The 18161-nt window shown below is 34.2% G+C and overlaps 2 protein-coding genes across 2 annotated transcripts; both read left to right on the plus strand.

The window, feature by feature from the left end:
- Positions 1-6471: 6471 nt before the first annotated feature.
- LOC140828293 (cell number regulator 6-like) lies at positions 6472-8430 on the plus strand. Its single transcript, XM_073191280.1, has 5 exons — positions 6472-6630; positions 6784-6900; positions 7348-7462; positions 7607-7872; positions 7976-8430. Exons 2-5 carry the CDS (start codon positions 6805-6807, stop codon positions 8204-8206), a joined length of 708 nt encoding a protein of 235 aa, XP_073047381.1. The 5' UTR covers positions 6472-6630; positions 6784-6804; the 3' UTR covers positions 8207-8430.
- Positions 8431-8945: 515 nt separating this feature from the next.
- On the plus strand, positions 8946-17614 carry LOC140826680 (elongation factor G-2, mitochondrial-like). Its single transcript, XM_073189184.1, has 20 exons — positions 8946-9447; positions 10096-10317; positions 11007-11128; positions 11212-11362; positions 12739-12810; positions 13155-13250; positions 13320-13408; positions 13529-13595; positions 14009-14047; positions 14376-14436; positions 14539-14648; positions 14753-14827; positions 14942-15010; positions 15098-15219; positions 15858-15983; positions 16464-16584; positions 16751-16851; positions 16989-17049; positions 17199-17252; positions 17343-17614. The coding sequence occupies exons 1-20, from the start codon at positions 9034-9036 to the stop codon at positions 17445-17447; spliced, it is 2277 nt and encodes a 758-aa protein (XP_073045285.1). The 5' UTR covers positions 8946-9033; the 3' UTR covers positions 17448-17614.
- Positions 17615-18161: the final 547 nt, after the last annotated feature.

An 18161-nucleotide genomic window follows, 5' to 3' on the forward strand; every position in this document is an offset into this window, starting at 1 on the left:
TAGGTTAATTAAGTATTATTGGGCTTGTTAGCTTAAAAAAACCCAAATCCACTACTCAATTGAAAAGGAGAGACACAGCCGCACACAAGATTGGAGAAAAATCAAAATTGAAAGTTTTCCACAATCTTCCAACCAATCTCACGTAACACAAGAACAAGGAGGCTCAAGATTTCTCTCCAACTCTTTCCACAACTTTAGGCTAAGTTTTAGTTTTTGATTCAAGGGATATTTTTTACTAATTCGATTTATCACTGTGAGACTTTTGTGCTTTAATTTAATATTTGTGCTTTGTTCAAGTATTTGTTGATTTATGATTTATTTATATGAAAGTTGTATGTTGATTAATCTGACAATTTAATTCGATATATAATTTTCTACTGCTATCCATAAATTCAGTGATCCGTAATTGTCATGAATGATTGGAACATGAGTAGCGATAGATTAGCTGTGTTGTGCTATCATAGCATATTTAATCTAAATAAATCAACGAAACTCGATCTATCAATTGCAGCTATCTCAGTTGTTAGATTTAGGATTAACTGTTTTCACAAAACGAAAATGATATTTTTGATTAATATGGAACGCTATTGTGCCCAGTTAATTATTAATAAGTTTTGACTGGATGCTGGGTTTGGTCAATTATTTTAGGGAAACACAAGAATTTTAGCGGCTATCCCTATAATTCTAAAGTTAATTGCTTGTAATTGCATGAATAAATATATGTTAGCCGATGAACAGTGATACAATTGAATAGTAGAAATCCCTTGAATCGAGCTTAGTAAAATTAGTTTACATTTAATTAGTTTTTCATCTTGATTTGTTATTTCTTCTTGCATGTTAAATGAGTTCTAGTATTTTATTTAATTCATATCCAAAATCCCCCCTTTATTTGCATTTTGCTCGAAAGAAATAAATTTCTCGTTCCCTGTGGATTCGACCCTGCTCATCATTATACTAATTTTATCTAGAGAGTAGGAATTTAATTTTGGTGGGTCAACGACAGCACACCAAATTTTAACGATGCTTGTCCTCAAGCATACAATAGATCAACTCTTTATCTCAATTTTCGTCCTCCTTTCGCTTCCTCTACTTATCCAAAACATTTTTCATGCAACAAGACATTTTAATTTCAGAGCATCCCACAAAATAACATCATGAACAATCACTGCAATCAGAATGTGTAGAAATTAAAATGCATGGGATTTAACAACTCCTCATCAGATTCGCTCATTCCGCTCATTAGTGTTTAGGATACATATATCAACAAACTCTCGTGTCAAATGCACTGAAAATTTTTAACATAGGCTTGCAAATATATCACATTCTTCCACTAAATGAATGAATTAAAATACACAAACAAAAAGGGCTATAAATGGATTGTAACGTGGCTAGGGGTAAGGTAGGGTAAAAGGGAACAATGAACTATGAAATTAGAGAAATCATATGCACTTTTCACAAAAACAATTGCATCCAAATAATAACATCTTCAACCTCATTATAACATCAAGAGCCCTTTTTTTTTTTCTATTTGTTTGCTCTTCTTTTCTTTTTCACTTCGTCTACTTCTCTTCTTTCTCTTTCTTTTTTTTTTGTTTTTGTTTTTGTTTTTTTTTTGTAGACGGTTACTATAAGGATTCGAGATTGAATAAATCCCAACAATTCACATTATTTTGGATTGAATGATGCTATTTATGAAAATTTTATATGATTTTCCAATTCAAGGTTCAAAAAGGGGGATAACCAACAAAAAGGATTTGACACGGCTTGTAATGTGGCTATTTTCATTCAAAGAAAAAGGCTGAGGCTCAAACTTGGTTAACTAGAGGTCTAGGAATCAGGGTAGGCTCAACGAACGGCTCAAATGATGCGAATGAAAATGGTTTGAACCTATTGCCCTTATCGTTTTGTTTATGCACCTAATCCACCACAAAGTGTTGACAAAGACATGTATAACAATGCAAGTTCTAGAAAAATTAACAATGCAATAACAACACACAATCAAAGAAAATGGAGCATGATATCATGATTGCTCATAGGCTCAAAGCTCACCAAAGAAAAAATATAGCAATTGTGTTAAATTCCACACACTTGTCATCTCTAACTATCATCAAGAGCAACTTATTCATAATGCAAACGTGAGAATGCAAAAACATTTGCACACAAAGAAAACATCATTTTTTTTTCGCATCGGAAGCAATCAGGATTCAGAAGAAAGAGATAACAAATGAACTAGATGCTAGGAACTAACAATGTCACTATTTATTTTTTTTTACTTTTATGCAAAAAATGAGAAGAAAAAAGAAATTAAAACGAGAAATAAGGCAATATACCCTGTGGCAATGTCCTCAATGATACAAAATTAGATGCACAACATAGACAGTAAAAGCAAGCAAGGGAAGTTAGAGAACTCCCCTGAAAATTGTTGGGCATCATAGAGCAAGGTGTCCTATTGCTGTGGTGGAATAATAAATTAAAGTGCAAAACCTCACACTGATAAAATTAAACAGTAAACTATCCCTTGAATCAGTCTAAGAAAATTAGCCTAACATGGTTTGATCTAAAATCTCCATGAAAATTAAATAATAATAGAAAAGAAAGAGTGCAAACTAATTGTTGGGGGGAAAAAAAAGAATCTTGCGCCTTGCTTCCTTCCTTCAGGTGTGAATGATGGAAAAATTGGTGAAATCTCCTTCAAAGCTGCGCACCTTTTTCACGTGAGAGAGTGAGTGAGAGAAATTTATGCCGCCTCTTCTTTTCTTACGTGAGAATAGTCAATTGGGTCTAAATTACTTTTACTAAAAAGCCCACTAACCTCTCAATTAACCCTAATCATATAATATAAAATAATAAATAATATTTTATTTAGATTTTCCCTTCTTGCAATTTTTTTGGGCAGCTGAAGTATCGTCATAAGGCGTGGCCACGCCTTATTCCAAGACTTCTTCTGGTTTGGTCATTCACTTTCAACTCTATCTTGGAAGCTTCAAATGTGATAATCATCACCTTTTTAACTCCAATTTGCCGCAAGACCGTAAAAATTCCTCCTACAATAAAATTACACAAAAATGTGTCAATTAAACATATCGGAGATTAAAATAACGGGAAATATGAAAATAAAATATTAACTATTATTTGCCTATCAAAATCTCCCACACTTAAACGATGCTTGTCCTCAAGCATAAAATAGATCAACTCATTATCTCAATTTTTCGTCCTCCTTACGCTTCCTCTACTTATCCAAAACATTTTTCATGCAAGAAGACATTTTAATTTCAGAGCACCTCACAAAATAACATCATGAACAATCACTGCAATCAGAATGTGTAGAAATTAAAATGCATGGGATTTAACAACTCTTCACAAGATTCGCTCATTCCGCTCATTAGTGTCTAGGATATATATCAACAAACTCTCATGTCAAATGCATTGAAATTTTTTTACCATAGGCTTGCAAATATATCACATCCTTCCACTAAATGAATGAATTAAAATACACAAACAAAAAGGGCTATAAATGGGTTGTAATGTGGCTAGGGGTAAGGTAGGATAAAAAGAGAACAATGAGCTCTGGAATTGGAGAAATCATACGCACTTTTCACAAAAACAATTGCATCCAAATAATAACATCTTCAACCTCGTTATAACATCAAGAGCAATTTTTATTTTTTTTCGTCTCTTTTTTCTTTCTCACTTCGTCTACTTCTCTTCTTTTTCCCATCTTTTGTTTTTTTTTTTTGTTTTTTGTTTTTTTTTTGTAGACGGCACTATAAGGATTTGAGATTGGCTAAATCCAAACAATTCACACTATTTTGGATTGAGTGATGCTAGTTGTGAAAAGTTTACATGATTCTCCAATTCAAGGTTCAAAAAAGGGGGATAACTAAAAAAAAAAAGGATTTATCACGGCTTGTAATGTGGTTATTTCCATTCAAAGAAAAAGGCTGAGGCTCAAACTTGGTTAACTAGGGGTCTATGAATCAGGGTAGGCTCAACGAACGGCCCAGATGATGCGAAAGAAAATGGTTTTAACCTAATGCCCTTATCATTTTGTCTATGCACCTAATCCACCACAAAGTGTTGATAAAGACATGTATAACAATGCAAATTCTAGAAAAATTAACAATGCAATGACAACACACATCAAAGAAAATGGAGCATGATATCATGATTGCTCATAGGCTCAAAGCTCACCAAGAAAAAAAAATAGCAATTGTGTTAAATCCCACACACTTGTCCTCTCTAACTATCATCAAGAGCAATTTATTCATAATGCAAAAGTGAGAATGCAAAAACAATTTGCACGCAAAGAAAACATCATTTTTTTTATTCGCACCGTATCCAAAATCTTGTGCTTGTGATCCCTCAAATTTTGTGGATTGAAATAGAATTATAAAATAAATTAGAAATATAATTTTTTGAGTCTTAGTCAGTTTATTTGATGCAAATGATTTTTTTAATAATTATAATCATTTTATCGTGTGGCAAAGAAGTGACTTTGATATGACGCCGGTGTGTCCAAGATCATGTTGGAAAACCATGATGGCAAACCAAAGGAAAATGGATAGAAATTGTAAAAAAAATAAATGGTATAAGTCTAAAATTTAATTTTGACGACATAACGGATTAAAATCACAAAGGTAAAAATGGAGGAAAAAATAAAAATAAAATTATCAATATGTATTATATGATTAAATATGACGTGCTCACTCTAACTCGAACAGAGGAGCAACCAATACTAGGTTGCAATGCACTTGCGCATTTTTTTTTAAAAAAATTATATACTTAATCCCTATAATTTATGGACATTTAATTCGATCTTTTCTGGATCAGAATAAAAAAATTAGTGAGATAATTATAATATTAAAATTGAAAGTTATTTACATTGAGAAATGAAAATATTGTCTAATGAAATTATAATCAAATCGACACTTTCCCAACATATAATTTAGGAGTGTTTTCAACTTCTAAAAAAATGTGTTCTGGATTTTTTCTTTAAAAGTTTGTGAAGAAAAAATCCATAATAATATTTTTTTTACATATTACAAACATTCCTTTAGGTTTTGTTTGTATTGTTAGGTTTGAAATCAATTATAATATTTATTGTTTATAATGAAAATAGATAAAATTTTAAATCCAAACCTTATTTATTTACACATTAGTATTATGAAATAGAATAAATTTTAAATGAACTCAAGACTTAGTGAAATTGAAATCAGCCCTAACTAACATGAAATATTATATATAACTTGTAAGAGATGGATTTGAATTGAAGCTCATAATCTTATTTTTTTTAAATAACAAAAATACATTTGAATATATATCAAATCCATAGATCTGAAATCCATGAATCCAAACACAACTTACATATACGTAGAACTGAAGATTACAATGGAAAAGTTGCGTTGCTATAATTAATTCAAAGTTCTATATATTCGTATAAATATATGAAAGTTTTGTAAGAAGAAATGTGCGTGTGTCGGTGGCTTTAAAGTACGCCAACACATGTAACATAATTGCAAAATATTTTATTTTTATTTTTATTAATTGGAATTGTGAGTTTTTATTTAATGTCTATTCGAATCCACGCCGCCCTTGAATTCGATTAGGTTTATACCATGTATGAAAAGGATATTGGCCACACTGCGAGGGATTTGAGTTTGCCTGCTTGGGGCCGATGCATGTTTTGTTATTATGCTCAACATTTTAACGATAAGACAACCGATCGTTTGTCATTTTTTATCAAAAAAATATTGTTAGTAGGTAATAGTACAATTCAAATATTTTAATCATACAACAGCTCAATTAAGCACAACGTTTCGATTGCCATGTAGATTACATTTATCCGGTTATCAAATAACAAAATGCAAATTATTTTCCAAATTAATATGATGATTGAAGATGCACGGAAAAACCAAATAAATATTCACCTTTCGGAACAAAGTAATATTCTACTTTATTGATGTTCCAAAAATCGTATAATTTGTCTATATTTAATTATTTCAAGAAATTAATGAATATAATATCGGGCCAGACAAATTGATCGCTGTTGATCGATACGTATCGAAATTATATGTCCCCATTATTATTCTGTTTTTTTCTGTTCTTTTCCTTGGAAAATGTCAGGTGAAAAACTAGGAAAAGGACCTCGAAGAAATATATACTTGATCGATCGATCGATCATCAAAGGGCCAAAATTTCAAAAAAATATCTAGTCGGTTGTCACTTGTTATCTTAACTTGGTCGATTTTAATTCTACATCGCACAGTTACCTAATCAGGATTTCAGATAGACAAAAACACTAATTAAATAACATTTTCTATTAGAAAAAAATATCCTACTTTTAATATTATTTTAAAATCTTTCTGTTACGAAGTTCTCATTTACTTGTACACGCTACTACAAAGAAGGAGGGCTCTATAATACGAGCGGACAAGAAAATTAAGGTTTTTATAATCCAAATTATCATTAAATTACACTCCAAAAAAAAGGATTCAACTATCCACACCATGCTTTGAACAAACACAACGAACAAAAGGAACTTGACAAGGCCTCTAAATATTTTCTCCCCTCTCCCTTTTAGGTTTCAGTTTCTTTTGAATAGATTATTAATCTTCTTCCTATCGTTCCAAGGTACGCGGATCTGTATCGGTTTACCCGTATATATATAATTTGAAATTTTTATAGTTTAATTTAGTTTTTCCTTCTTTTTTTTTTTTTAATATATATTCTTATGAATACAATCGTTATGATTCATGCATGTGTGTGTATATATTTTGTTGATAGTTCAATTGGTGATGACCAGAGATGGCGGAGGGATCATATGTAAAACTGACCAAAGATCAGGCTTCTTTGCAAAATATTACTCCTGGTGAACTTAACCAGCCTATTGACATTGAAAAGGTCTCGATTTACAATTATACAAATATTATACTCTACGTTTCTCTCAAATTGATAAATATAAGCTAGACATAATTTTAAAATTTATTAGAAGAAGGTTTGTGGTTTATGCATTTATAGTTTTGAATTTGTTTGTTTCTTTGCGATTTTGATCATTTATGTCATCAAATTTCAATCTTAGTTATGAACCTTTCAATTTTCAACAATTTTAATCACTTTTCATCAGGTCTATCAATGTGGTATTCAGCATCATGTCAGAAAATGATTACAACTGCAAAAAAAAAATTAGCAGAATAAGACTTAAATGTAACAACATAGAGATGGAGTCAAATATACAAAATGACAATTTATATATAAAAAATTGCAAATCATTGATCAAATGTGACAATTTATTATTTACGACTTATACATGTTATTGTGGATAAAATTGGTGACAATTATTGGTCACAGCTAACTGCTCGTAAATGCGAACAATGTGGACAACCTTTACCTCAAAGCTACACACCACCGGCAGATGAAGATTGGACTACTGGCGTTTTCGGCTGTGCTGAAGATAACGAGAGTTGTAAGCTTCATTTTATTGCATCAATTTAAGTGTATAAAATGTTTAAGATTCGGTCACGCCAGTGAAATTTGTGGCATTTTTACGTGATGAACATGAATCAATTCCCAACATATGTATAAATCATCCCCCGATGTTATATCATAGGTATGACGGGTCTGTTCTGCCCTTGCGTGTTGTTCGGGAGAAACGTTGCTACCATGAACGACGAATTCACTCAGCAAGGTGCTTGTATCGGGCACATGATATGTGTCGAAGGGGGCATCACCCTTGCTGCAATCACCGCGGCATGTAGTGGCATCGACCCGGACACTGTGTGCCTTCTGACTGAGGGTTTGTTGTTTGCTTGGTGGGTGTGTGGTATCTACACAGGAATGGGTCGGCAACTGTTGCAACGGAAGTATCACTTGAAGGTATGCTAGTGATTTTATATATATATATATATATATATATATATATATATATATAAGAGAAAGATATGGCAATGTAGATTAAATATTTATAGTGAGTTTGTAGGATTCGCCCTGTGATCCATGCCTAGTGCACTGCTGCCTACACTGGTGTGCTATATGCCAGGAGTACAGGGAGATGAGGAACCATTTATCGGAAGGCAATCCGTCGTCGGAAACTACGGTCGTAAATCCTCCCGAGCTTCAGGAAATGAATGTAGCCCAGAAACGAGGATCTGCAGCATCTTCTTCTCACGAAGATAGTGGACATAACAACTTGCAGTTGCAGCCTCTGTGAAATATGCATCGATTAAAAAAATTTCTAGAGTACCCTGAAAACTTTGTATCTAGATTGCATTTGAAGCACAAAATGTAAATTTTGTTGTTTATCCTTGGGCCCAGATAGATATATACAAGCCCAAGGCCCAAGGCCCAAGGATGATTTTGAACCCAAATATTACGTGTGTGTGTGTTTCATTATCCCGCATATTCGCAATGGAAAATATCATATCATTAAATTAAGAGTGGTTTTGAGACCGTCTCACGGATCTTAATTTGTGAGACGGGTCAACTCTATTCATATTCACAATAAAAAATAATACTCTTAACATGGAAAAAAGCTTTTTAAAAAAATAAAATTCCATTTAGTCAGTTTTATATATTCTTACACCTTGAAAGATAAATTAAGCCGGACAAAAATACTGAATATATTATTAAATGCATATTCTATTTTATTTGTCTATTTATTATTAAGAATATCAACTTCCATTCTCATTCAGATAAAAAAAATCATAAAAACTATTTACAATATCTGAAAGGTTATTAGATATACGAATTCGGTTATTATGTAATTTAATTATATTGTAATACAAGCTCAATGAATACTTTATTCATCTGATTTCAAATAATACAATTATACACAGAGATGAATATACAATAATAAGTAATATTTTTTTATAAAATTAATATTATTTTTACGAGTAATTCAAATTAAATCGTGATATCATATGATATAAATTAATATTTTTTTTATGAATTCCAAATTTGACAGTAATCTAGTATGTGTTAACGTAACTTTCACAATCGGATGGTATAGTCGCAGGGTTTCCTAGAACCCTGGGAAAAATGGCACGCTCCGCCCGATCCTCTGCGACGCGCCTACTCTACACCCTCTGCACATCTTCTTCCGAGTTCGGACTCACGCCGAGCACCCCTGCCGGTGCTCTGCTCACGGGGAATTTTCAGCTCCGCCAATTCTCTGCCGGGAGTGCTGCTGCCGCGCGGCAAAGGGAGGAGACGAATGCTTGGTGGAAAGAGTCCCTGCAGAAGCTCCGTAACATTGGGATATCGGCGCATATTGATTCGGGCAAAACGACGCTCACAGAGCGTGTATTGTATTACACGGGTCGAATCCACGAGATCCATGAGGTCAGAGGGAAGGATGGGGTTGGTGCGAAGATGGATTCCATGGACTTGGAGAGAGAGAAAGGGATTACTATACAGTCTGCTGCCACTTATTGTAGCTGGAAAGATTATCAGGTTTTTTTCTTTGGAATTAATTATACTTTATTGCCTTAGACCGAAAGTAAAACTGAGATGTATTGCCTCAGACCCAAAGAGTTGATGAGTTAAAAAAAAGAAGCTAAACTATGATGTATTGCCTCAGACCCAAAGACTTTCCGGTTTACTTTTTTTTTCTAAAAATGTGATCTTGTCCCCTAAATTATATTATACTGTCCAGATTAGTATCCATGAGAAATTTTTATCGAAGTGGATGAAATTTCAGTGGACAGATAGTGTTTTTTTTTTAAATGTTAACATCACGCCTTTGATGTTGCGAACGAGTTGAGACTCCTCAATGGGTTGGGATTTTTCAAAATCTTGTTTAAAATTTTCTGCAAAAGATGTTGAAATATTCTTTGAAAATTAGCCTCTTGACCACATCCAAGCAAAGGAGCGTGAAATGGAAATTTGGTGTTTCCAATTCATGGTAACACATTATTTGATGGGGAATGATAATGCATAATCTGTTTTTTTTATTGGTTGTATGAGCTGAATTCACTCAGGATGTAGATAACTTTTCGACCTTGTATGCTAAACTAATTTGATTCTACCATTTTTTTGGTTTTCAATGTATGAAATAATAGAAAGTATTCATGCTTATTTGTTTCCTCTTTATTGTTGCAGGTTAACATAATTGACACCCCAGGTCACGTTGATTTTACTATCGAAGTTGAAAGAGCTTTGCGTGTGCTAGATGGCGCCATTCTTGTTCTATGCAGTGTTGGAGGTGTACAGAGTCAGTCAATTACTGTTGATAGGCAGATGAGAAGATATGAAGTTCCGCGACTTGCATTTATAAACAAGCTGGATCGAATGGGGGCTGATCCATGGAAAGTTCTTAATCAGGTTATTTTGGGTATTTTTATTACTGCTTGCACTTAAGTAATTGAATTCTAACGAAAGCAACAGAAGCCTGTAGTGTTAAGATTTTTAGAATATTGAAATTTCTTGAATGTGGTTGCCATTGTTCGAAATTGGTATGACTATTGTTTGAATATAGATTAATGGCTATCTCATAACACTTCTCGAAAAGCATTAAGACTGAATGGTCGTATCCTTAACTTGTCGTACTCGACACTATTGCCGCAGGATGATTATGCCCATAGTAGTTTATTTTAATGTACTTGAAATTTTAATGTTCTGCTGCATTTCAGTCGTACTTGAAATTTTAATGTTCTGCTGCATTTCAGTCGCTTATTTTCCTGGATTTTGGGAAAGAGAGATTCTTTAAGGAGAACTAGATACAAAGGCAGTTGGTTTATGGAAAGTATGGTCATCTCCTGTTTGTTGTTTTTCCTATCATTTTCTGTTACCTTGTTTTTCCCCTTCAGTTATAACTGTCCTTACATTTTCTTTTATCTTATGTGAATTGTGATTAAGTATCCGGTAGTATCCCTCTTGTTTTGTAGGTCATGCTTCAAGTTTTCCTCACTGGATTTAGTTGAGTTTCACCAGTTGAAAACCCCAGCTGAAACAAATACAGTTTATTATGTATGGGACTTATTAGCTGAATCATCTTCTCTTTCTCCCCATAGGCGAGATCCAAACTTCGGCACCACAGTGCTGCTATGCAACTCCCAATTGGTTTAGAGGATGATTTCAAGGGCCTTGTCGACCTTGTCACTTTGAAAGCTTATTATTTTCATGGTTCCAACGGGTCTGTCTAATAACTTATGGTGTAGCATTGGTTGGTAATACATATGTACCCCTTTGTTTTTTAATTATTTTTGCCTATTGCAGTGAAAATGTTGTGACTGAAGAAATCCCTGCTAATGTTAAAGAATTGGCTCTGGAAAAACGGCATGAGCTGGTTGAGGTCGTCTCTGAAGTTGACGATAAGCTTGCTGAACAATTTCTCAGTGATGAGCCTATAACAGCTACTGATCTTGAGGTAATGCAATGTGGAACCTGTGGGATTCCCAATAAAGGACATATGATTTACGTTAAGTTTGTAGCCTTTTTAGCATTGAGTGACTTCTTTAAGTATCTTAGACCATTATCGTTGTATATCTCTTTAAGTTTTAGGACATGTTGAGAAGTACAGTGTTTAGAATGTTGATACCATAAACCAAGAAAAATGAAAAATCTGAGAAGTTTGGTTCAGTTGCAAATTGATGCTGCAAAATTTGGTCAGTACGCTGTTTGAAATTCTGATCTGTTGAGTGAATTGAAGCCGAACCATATACCTTTGTTTAGTAGTTCGATTGAACTGTGCTAGATGTTCTGTTAAAATTATCTCATTTTTAATTTGATGTTTTGTAGTTAAGGACTTGGTATGGATATCTTAAATTGGATCTTTTTAAGTTATTTTTTACAAATACTATATTATATTTACAGGCTTCAGGCTTTATATTCTTGAATTTCTTGTACTTTATTATACGACATATTGTTTGTTATCCCATCAGATTTAAGAAAATGTGGTAACCTTATATTGAGTTTGAAAATTCACATAAACTGAAGTACAAATGTCAAAACTATAAATCTGGAATGAAGGAAAACTATGCAATTTAAACTGGAAAAAGGGGCAAAAAGATAAATCATGCTTTTGGTACTTATGAAACCTAAGCCACCTATCTCAGGTTTAAAACATCAGGTGCAGAAGAAAAATAATAATTGTCCAAGTCAAGGGAAAACATAGGGTCTTATTACAGTAGGGTTCTTTAGCATGGTTTTCTATCTGGTTTTCACTTTGAACCTGCCTCCATTTTAAAAATCTGATTAAGTTCTTGACTTCCATATTCGTTCAAAAGGGAAGTTTTGTATCTGACATATTCGTCAGTGTGTGTTTTTCGTTGATCTGAAAAGATCCCAAATATACTTTTATAATTCTTTTCTTCTCATTTTTTGTCAAATATTCTGTCTTTTTTTGGGCATTGATCCTCTTTTCTATTCATTTATGATTATTTGTGCTGGTAGTGAATTTCAAGATATAGTTTTGTAACTTCAACCCGGAAATATATATTGGTTCACTTAGGTTACTGAAGCCATTTTGTTTTATGATGCCTGACAAATCTGATCAAATCAGATTTTGCCGTACTTGGAAACTGAAAGGCAAAATGAAATATAAGGGTGGAGAAGTGTACGATACGTGAGAAAGCTTAGGCATTTTCTTGTGCTCTTGTTTGTTGGTGTTTCTTAACTACATACTACTGATCTTTCAGAAGTATTGAGCTCTGAATCTTCTCTTCCCTGTTTTAACTGAGGGTCTTTTGTTGCGTTGCTTTCCTATAAGGCTGCTATTGACCGGAACCTTCTACTTTTTCACAGGAAGCAATTAGAAGAGCCACTACAGCACGGAAATTTGTGCCCGTGTTTATGGGTAGTGCGTTCAAGAACAAGGTGGGGTTTCACATTTTTTTATTATATAAACAATATATAGGGTTATTAATATTATATCAAAAGTTCAATTCCAAAATTCTACCCAGATTGCATATTTTCTCGTTGCTTCTGAATGGTTCATATACTGCATTTATTACGTCATGCAATTTCCTTGTCAAAGTACAACTTGGATGTACAGTACAACTTGGATGTACAAGGTTTTTTAGCATTTCCAACTTTGTTGGGTCTATATTCTTGTTTTGTAAGACGACTTAGAATTATATTGTTGTAAATTTCTCGATTTTAATGTATCTTTCTCTACTGTCATGCAACAGTTGTTAACTTTGCCTACTTGGTGGTTGCAGGGTGTTCAGCCATTGCTAGATGGTGTCCTCAGTTATTTGCCTAATCCAACCGAAGTTAGCAGTTATGCTCTTGATCAGAACAAGAATGAGGAGAAGGTTTGTTGGACTATTTGTTAAACCGTTTACCTTAGCCTGTAATTGATTTGTGAACTTCTATTATTGCAGGTCAAATTGTCTGGAAGTCCAGCTGGTCCTCTTGTTGCCTTAGCTTTTAAATTGGAAGAAGGGCGATTTGGTCAGTTAACATATCTGAGGTAGTAAGGATTTGGTAATTGGTTCAACTATATTGTAGTCCGTGTGCCATTGTATTACTGTACAACTTAATCACCTGCAGCGACCATTAATTTGGTTCTTGACCTCTTTTCTTGTTGTAGAATATATGAAGGCATCATCAAGAAGGGTGATTTTATAATGAATGTTAACACTGGCAAGAAGGTTAAGGTGAGCTTGAGGACATAACAATATGATAGAATCAATCTGAATTTTTTATCTACCACGTCGCTGGAATTGTCTGATATAACCTCAAATTTTGAAATAATTGTTTATTTCATTTTCTGACTGTGTAAGGATTGCAACCAGATGTGTCGATTTAGTCTTTGATTTCATTGAGGAGAAAAGGAAAGAGCCACAAGTCACTAATTGTTGAATCAAGCAGCTTGTTGCCTTTTTGTTGTTTCTCTGCTTCTCTTGCTAATATACTGGATGAAGCATGCATTCATTGGGTTCTTTACTTATTTCTTAAATATGGTCCAGGTTATAGATACATTACGAAGTCGAAATTTATGTGAAAATCAAAGCTTTTAGCTTCTTTGAATTGCTTGCTCATATCTAATTCTATTTGAACGGCATTATAGGTTCCTCGATTGGTTCGGATGCATTCGAATGAAATGGAGGTTAGTCATCTGCAAAACTGCTGGTGTGTTTTTGTTGTGATTGTTGTTACTCAAAATCTATGTGGATATGATTCATGATTATTTTTGAAATCGCACTAGCTGAACTATTTCTATTTGCCACACCCATTTTGTTTCAAGCATAAGTGCACCAATCAACATGTAGAAATATTTGAGTGACAGTTCATGCTTTTCTTGATATTATTTTCTTCCTACTCTCATGACATATTAATTCCTTAAGGTTACTTCCATTGTTTGAAAAATATTTTTCCTTTGTTTTTGTGGTGGTTTTGCCTCTGATTTGATTGATTTCAAGCTTCTTGTTTAACAGGACATTCAGCAGGCACATGCTGGGCAGATTGTTGCTGTATTTGGTGTAGATTGTGCTTCAGGTACCACATGCTATCATAGGTGGCTGTATTTGGTGTAGATTGTGCTTCTGGGAAATGCACCCTAACAAAAGGGTAAATATTTGTTGATGTGTGTGTAACTAGGTGATACATTTACTGATGGATCAGTTAGATATACCATGACGTCAATGAGCATACCTGAGCCGGTGATGTCATTAGCCATTTCAGCTGTTTCTAAAGACTCGGGGGGGAATGTGAGTGCTCCAATGATGTTTCTTCTGTGTATGAATTAGTGCTATAATCATGAATTTTGGTGTTAGTTTTCTGAATAAATCCGATCTGTGTCCTTGATTGACAGTTTTCCAAAGCTCTGAACCGTTTCCAGAAGGAGGATCCTACTTTCCGCGTTGGCCTAGACCCTGAAAGTGGACAAGTGTGACTTTCTTTTACGTATTTGCTATTTTCATGTGCCAAAACTGCAGCTTGATAACCGTGTTAGTTTGAAGTATACAACTTTCACATGGTTTTTCCAATGGTTTCTGAACAGACAATTATATCTGGAATGGGGGAGCTCCACTTGGCCATATATGTTGAGCGCATGCGAAGGGAGTACAAGGTGTTGCTTTCTTCCTTTGATTATTACAAGGTTTCGTCTTTTATTGAAAACATGATACTATTTTCATTTTCATTTGCTTTTTGTTAGGTTGATGCAAGTGTTGGAAAGCCACGTGTCAACTTTAGAGAGACGATAACACAGCGTACTGAATTTGATTATCTGCATAAGAAGCAGAGTGGAGGACAGGGTCAATATGGAAGGGTCATTGGGTAAGTGTACGTTGGCTTACTGATGGCAAGCCCATCAGATTCTCTCTCTCCATTGTGCTTTTACTGGTAGGGCCCATTCTTTTTCTCGGAACAACATTTCTTTCTTGTCATGAGCATTTTCAGTTTCTTTGTTTTGGAGCAACTGCCATAAATTTGTGCCATGACCTACAACTGTTTTGGCATTGTTCCTAGCCGCAGTTGTCTAATGCCGTACTTGGCTTAATAACGTATTATTTATGTTTATTACCAGTTGAGTTATCTTCTATGATTGTTTGATGTGCCTTCTTGTTTGAGACAACTGTGCTGTAATTTGACTGTACAATAAAGAACTATTATGACATTCTCAACAGTAGCTCTGTTTTGTAGTTCAGTAAAGCTAACTGGCCTGAAATGCAAAAGTGCTTAACTAATGTTGTACAAGTGTTGCTCACCAATGCTATTTTTTATCGAACATGTTCTCACAATATTGTTAGTCAAGCATCAAAAACCATGTAAACCCACAATGCGATTTTTCACATGTTCTAACAATGTTCCAGGAAAGCATCTTTATGGGTTGAATGCTACATGTTCATCGTTAATGTTTTATCCTCTGCATTTTGTTATCATTGAATTGTCATCTTACTATCTCTATCTGACAGGTACATGGAACCACTTCCTCTGGGATCACCTACGAAGTTCGAATTTGAAAACATGCTTGTAGGACAAGCAATACCATCCAATTTCGTACCGGCTATTGAGAAGGGTTTTAAAGAAGCTGCTAACTCGTACGCATTGAATATTCTTTTCTTGTTTCAGAATTGACTAAATGCAAATGACTGTCAAAAATTGTTGTTTGGGTACTTCGGAAATTTTATTGTTCACCCCTAAGAGGACTATCTAGAGATAAGTTGTATTGTTGCCCTCAGGCTAGTCAATGAACTTCTTTGAGAGAATGAGTTGGAGTCTGAAAAATTGTGGCCCTTATCTTGTTGCCCTTAGGCTAGTCAATGAACTTCTTTGAGAGATACCAACTTCATCAAAGCATTGTAGAGAAATGGAAGGCCATTTGTTCATAACTTCTGGGGAATTGTAGTTATGATTTAGATAAATGTTGCCTGCATTAATGTTTGAGTTGAGCTGTCAATTTATATCTTCGTTGCGGGTCTAAAACTTGTTTCTTCCTTGAGTTAGTCCAATGGATGTGTGCATGTATGATAATGCTATGAATGCTCTGTCAATTGAATATGGACATACTTTCCATGCAGGGGGTCACTTATTGGCCATCCAGTTGAAAATATTCGCATCGTTTTGACTGATGGTGCAGCCCATACTGTGGATTCAAGTGAGCTTGCTTTCAAGTTGGCCGCTATTTATGCCTTCAGACAGGTTCTTTTTCCATGCTTTAGAACTTTTAATATTCAGTCGTCTTTACTTTTCTTAGGCATTTGATTTCTTCACTGGAATCCCATAGAGGGTTTTCTAGTGTTCTTCAATAATTTAACACAATTCATCTTCATTTGGTTTTTTATATTGTTATTATTTTACTAAACAGTGTTACACAACTGCAAAACCTGTTATATTGGAGCCTGTGATGTTGGTGGAGTTACGAGTCCCCACAGAATTTCAGGGAACTGTAACTGGTGATATCAACAAGTCGGTATCTTCCTTTTTCATTTTTTAGAACATTATAAAAATTCATTGTCGGCTAAATCTTCTCACGATCTTTCAAAATGCAATATAAGTTAAATACATATTTACTGATTTTCTGAATCTTGTGAATACTTAAAAAGGCGGAAAGGCATGATCGTTGGGAACGACCAGGAAGGAGATGATTCTGTAATCACTGCTCATGTATGTATCATATCGTGTAAATCAATGTTGTTCCTCCATGTTCGACTGACGGCCCTCATTAAACAACATTGTTTATATCATATAATTTACATCAGCAAGCTCTTCTGTTTTACGTTTTGAGTTAGATTCATTCATTGCTCTCTTTTCAGGTGCCTCTCAACAATATGTTCGAGTACTCAACATCCCTTCGTTCAATGACACAGGTGAAACATCTGAGTACTGTCCACAGCGTTCCAACAACAATAAAATACAGCTCAATATGTGTATTTGATATGTGTCTTTCTTCTTTCTAGGGGAAAGGAGAGTTCACAATGGAGTATTTAGAGCACTCTCAAGTTTCTCAAGACGTGCAGATGCAGCTTGTGAATGCATACAAGGCAACAAAGACTTCGGACTAGCAGGCTATGTTTTTGGAGCACGATACACTACTCAATTGTATTGTTCATTGTTATTGATTTTTTTTACTCTAGGGTGAGAGATCTTTTTTTTTCCTGAGAACTGGTCGTTCAGTCTTGAAAACTTAAAATAAAAAAAATATATATATAATGTACCTTTTAATTTGTTACGATTGGAGTCTTGGACTAATAAAGCCTTTGTATTTATTATATGGTGAAAAAATATATGGTTAGGACGTTTTTTCATGTCTCATTCTGTAACAAATTAATCGGCATTAAAATAAGTCATGACAATTACATACTGCAAATGCCTTGCTTTGAATGTTCGAAACTTGTACTTTTGTTTTGTTTTGCTAAGAGACATTGAATCAGGCCGCTCGTACATTAGCTAAAAGCGTCGTTTCTGTGCCCGATCTGGAAGGTTTTGTTGTTCTTTCGTTTCTTTGATTTTTGATGTAATCTGTCCGACCTGGTTTAATATAATAACATGATTGTTTCAAAAAGAAAAATTAAAAATCAGGAAAACGCCATTGGTTGAGGCAAAGTTGCCTGAGAGAAGATATATGTTGATGCCCCGTATACCCAAAAGTTTTAATATATTTCTTTAAATGCAAAAAAAAATGACACACTGATACACATATGCTTGGTATTGATTACCTCCACGTAAATCGAAGGGTAAGGGTTGGGGGGGGAGGGGTCCTCGCTTATTTTTCCCAA

The sequence above is a fragment of the Primulina eburnea genome, chromosome 3 (genome assembly GCF_022965805.1).
Source record: "Primulina eburnea isolate SZY01 chromosome 3, ASM2296580v1, whole genome shotgun sequence".
NCBI lineage: Eukaryota > Viridiplantae > Streptophyta > Magnoliopsida > Lamiales > Gesneriaceae > Primulina > Primulina eburnea.

What these genes read in the sequence shown, in the direction of transcription:
- LOC140828293 (XM_073191280.1), top strand. Translation starts at nt 6,805, where the DNA reads ATGGCGGAGGGATCATATGTAAAACTGACCAAAGATCAGGCTTCTTTG. An exon ending in AGCCTATTGACATTGAAAAG is followed by an intron (nt 6,901 to 7,347) that starts GTCTCGATTTAC and finishes TATTGGTCACAG; the next exon opens with CTAACTGCTCGTAAATGCGA. An exon ending in TGCTGAAGATAACGAGAGTT is followed by an intron (nt 7,463 to 7,606) that starts GTAAGCTTCATT and finishes GTTATATCATAG; the next exon opens with GTATGACGGGTCTGTTCTGC.
- LOC140826680 (XM_073189184.1), top strand. Translation starts at nt 9,034, where the DNA reads ATGGCACGCTCCGCCCGATCCTCTGCGACGCGCCTACTCTACACCCTC. An exon ending in CATGGAAAGTTCTTAATCAG is followed by an intron (nt 10,318 to 11,006) that starts GTTATTTTGGGT and finishes TTCTCCCCATAG; the next exon opens with GCGAGATCCAAACTTCGGCA. An exon ending in AGAACAAGAATGAGGAGAAG is followed by an intron (nt 13,251 to 13,319) that starts GTTTGTTGGACT and finishes CTATTATTGCAG; the next exon opens with GTCAAATTGTCTGGAAGTCC.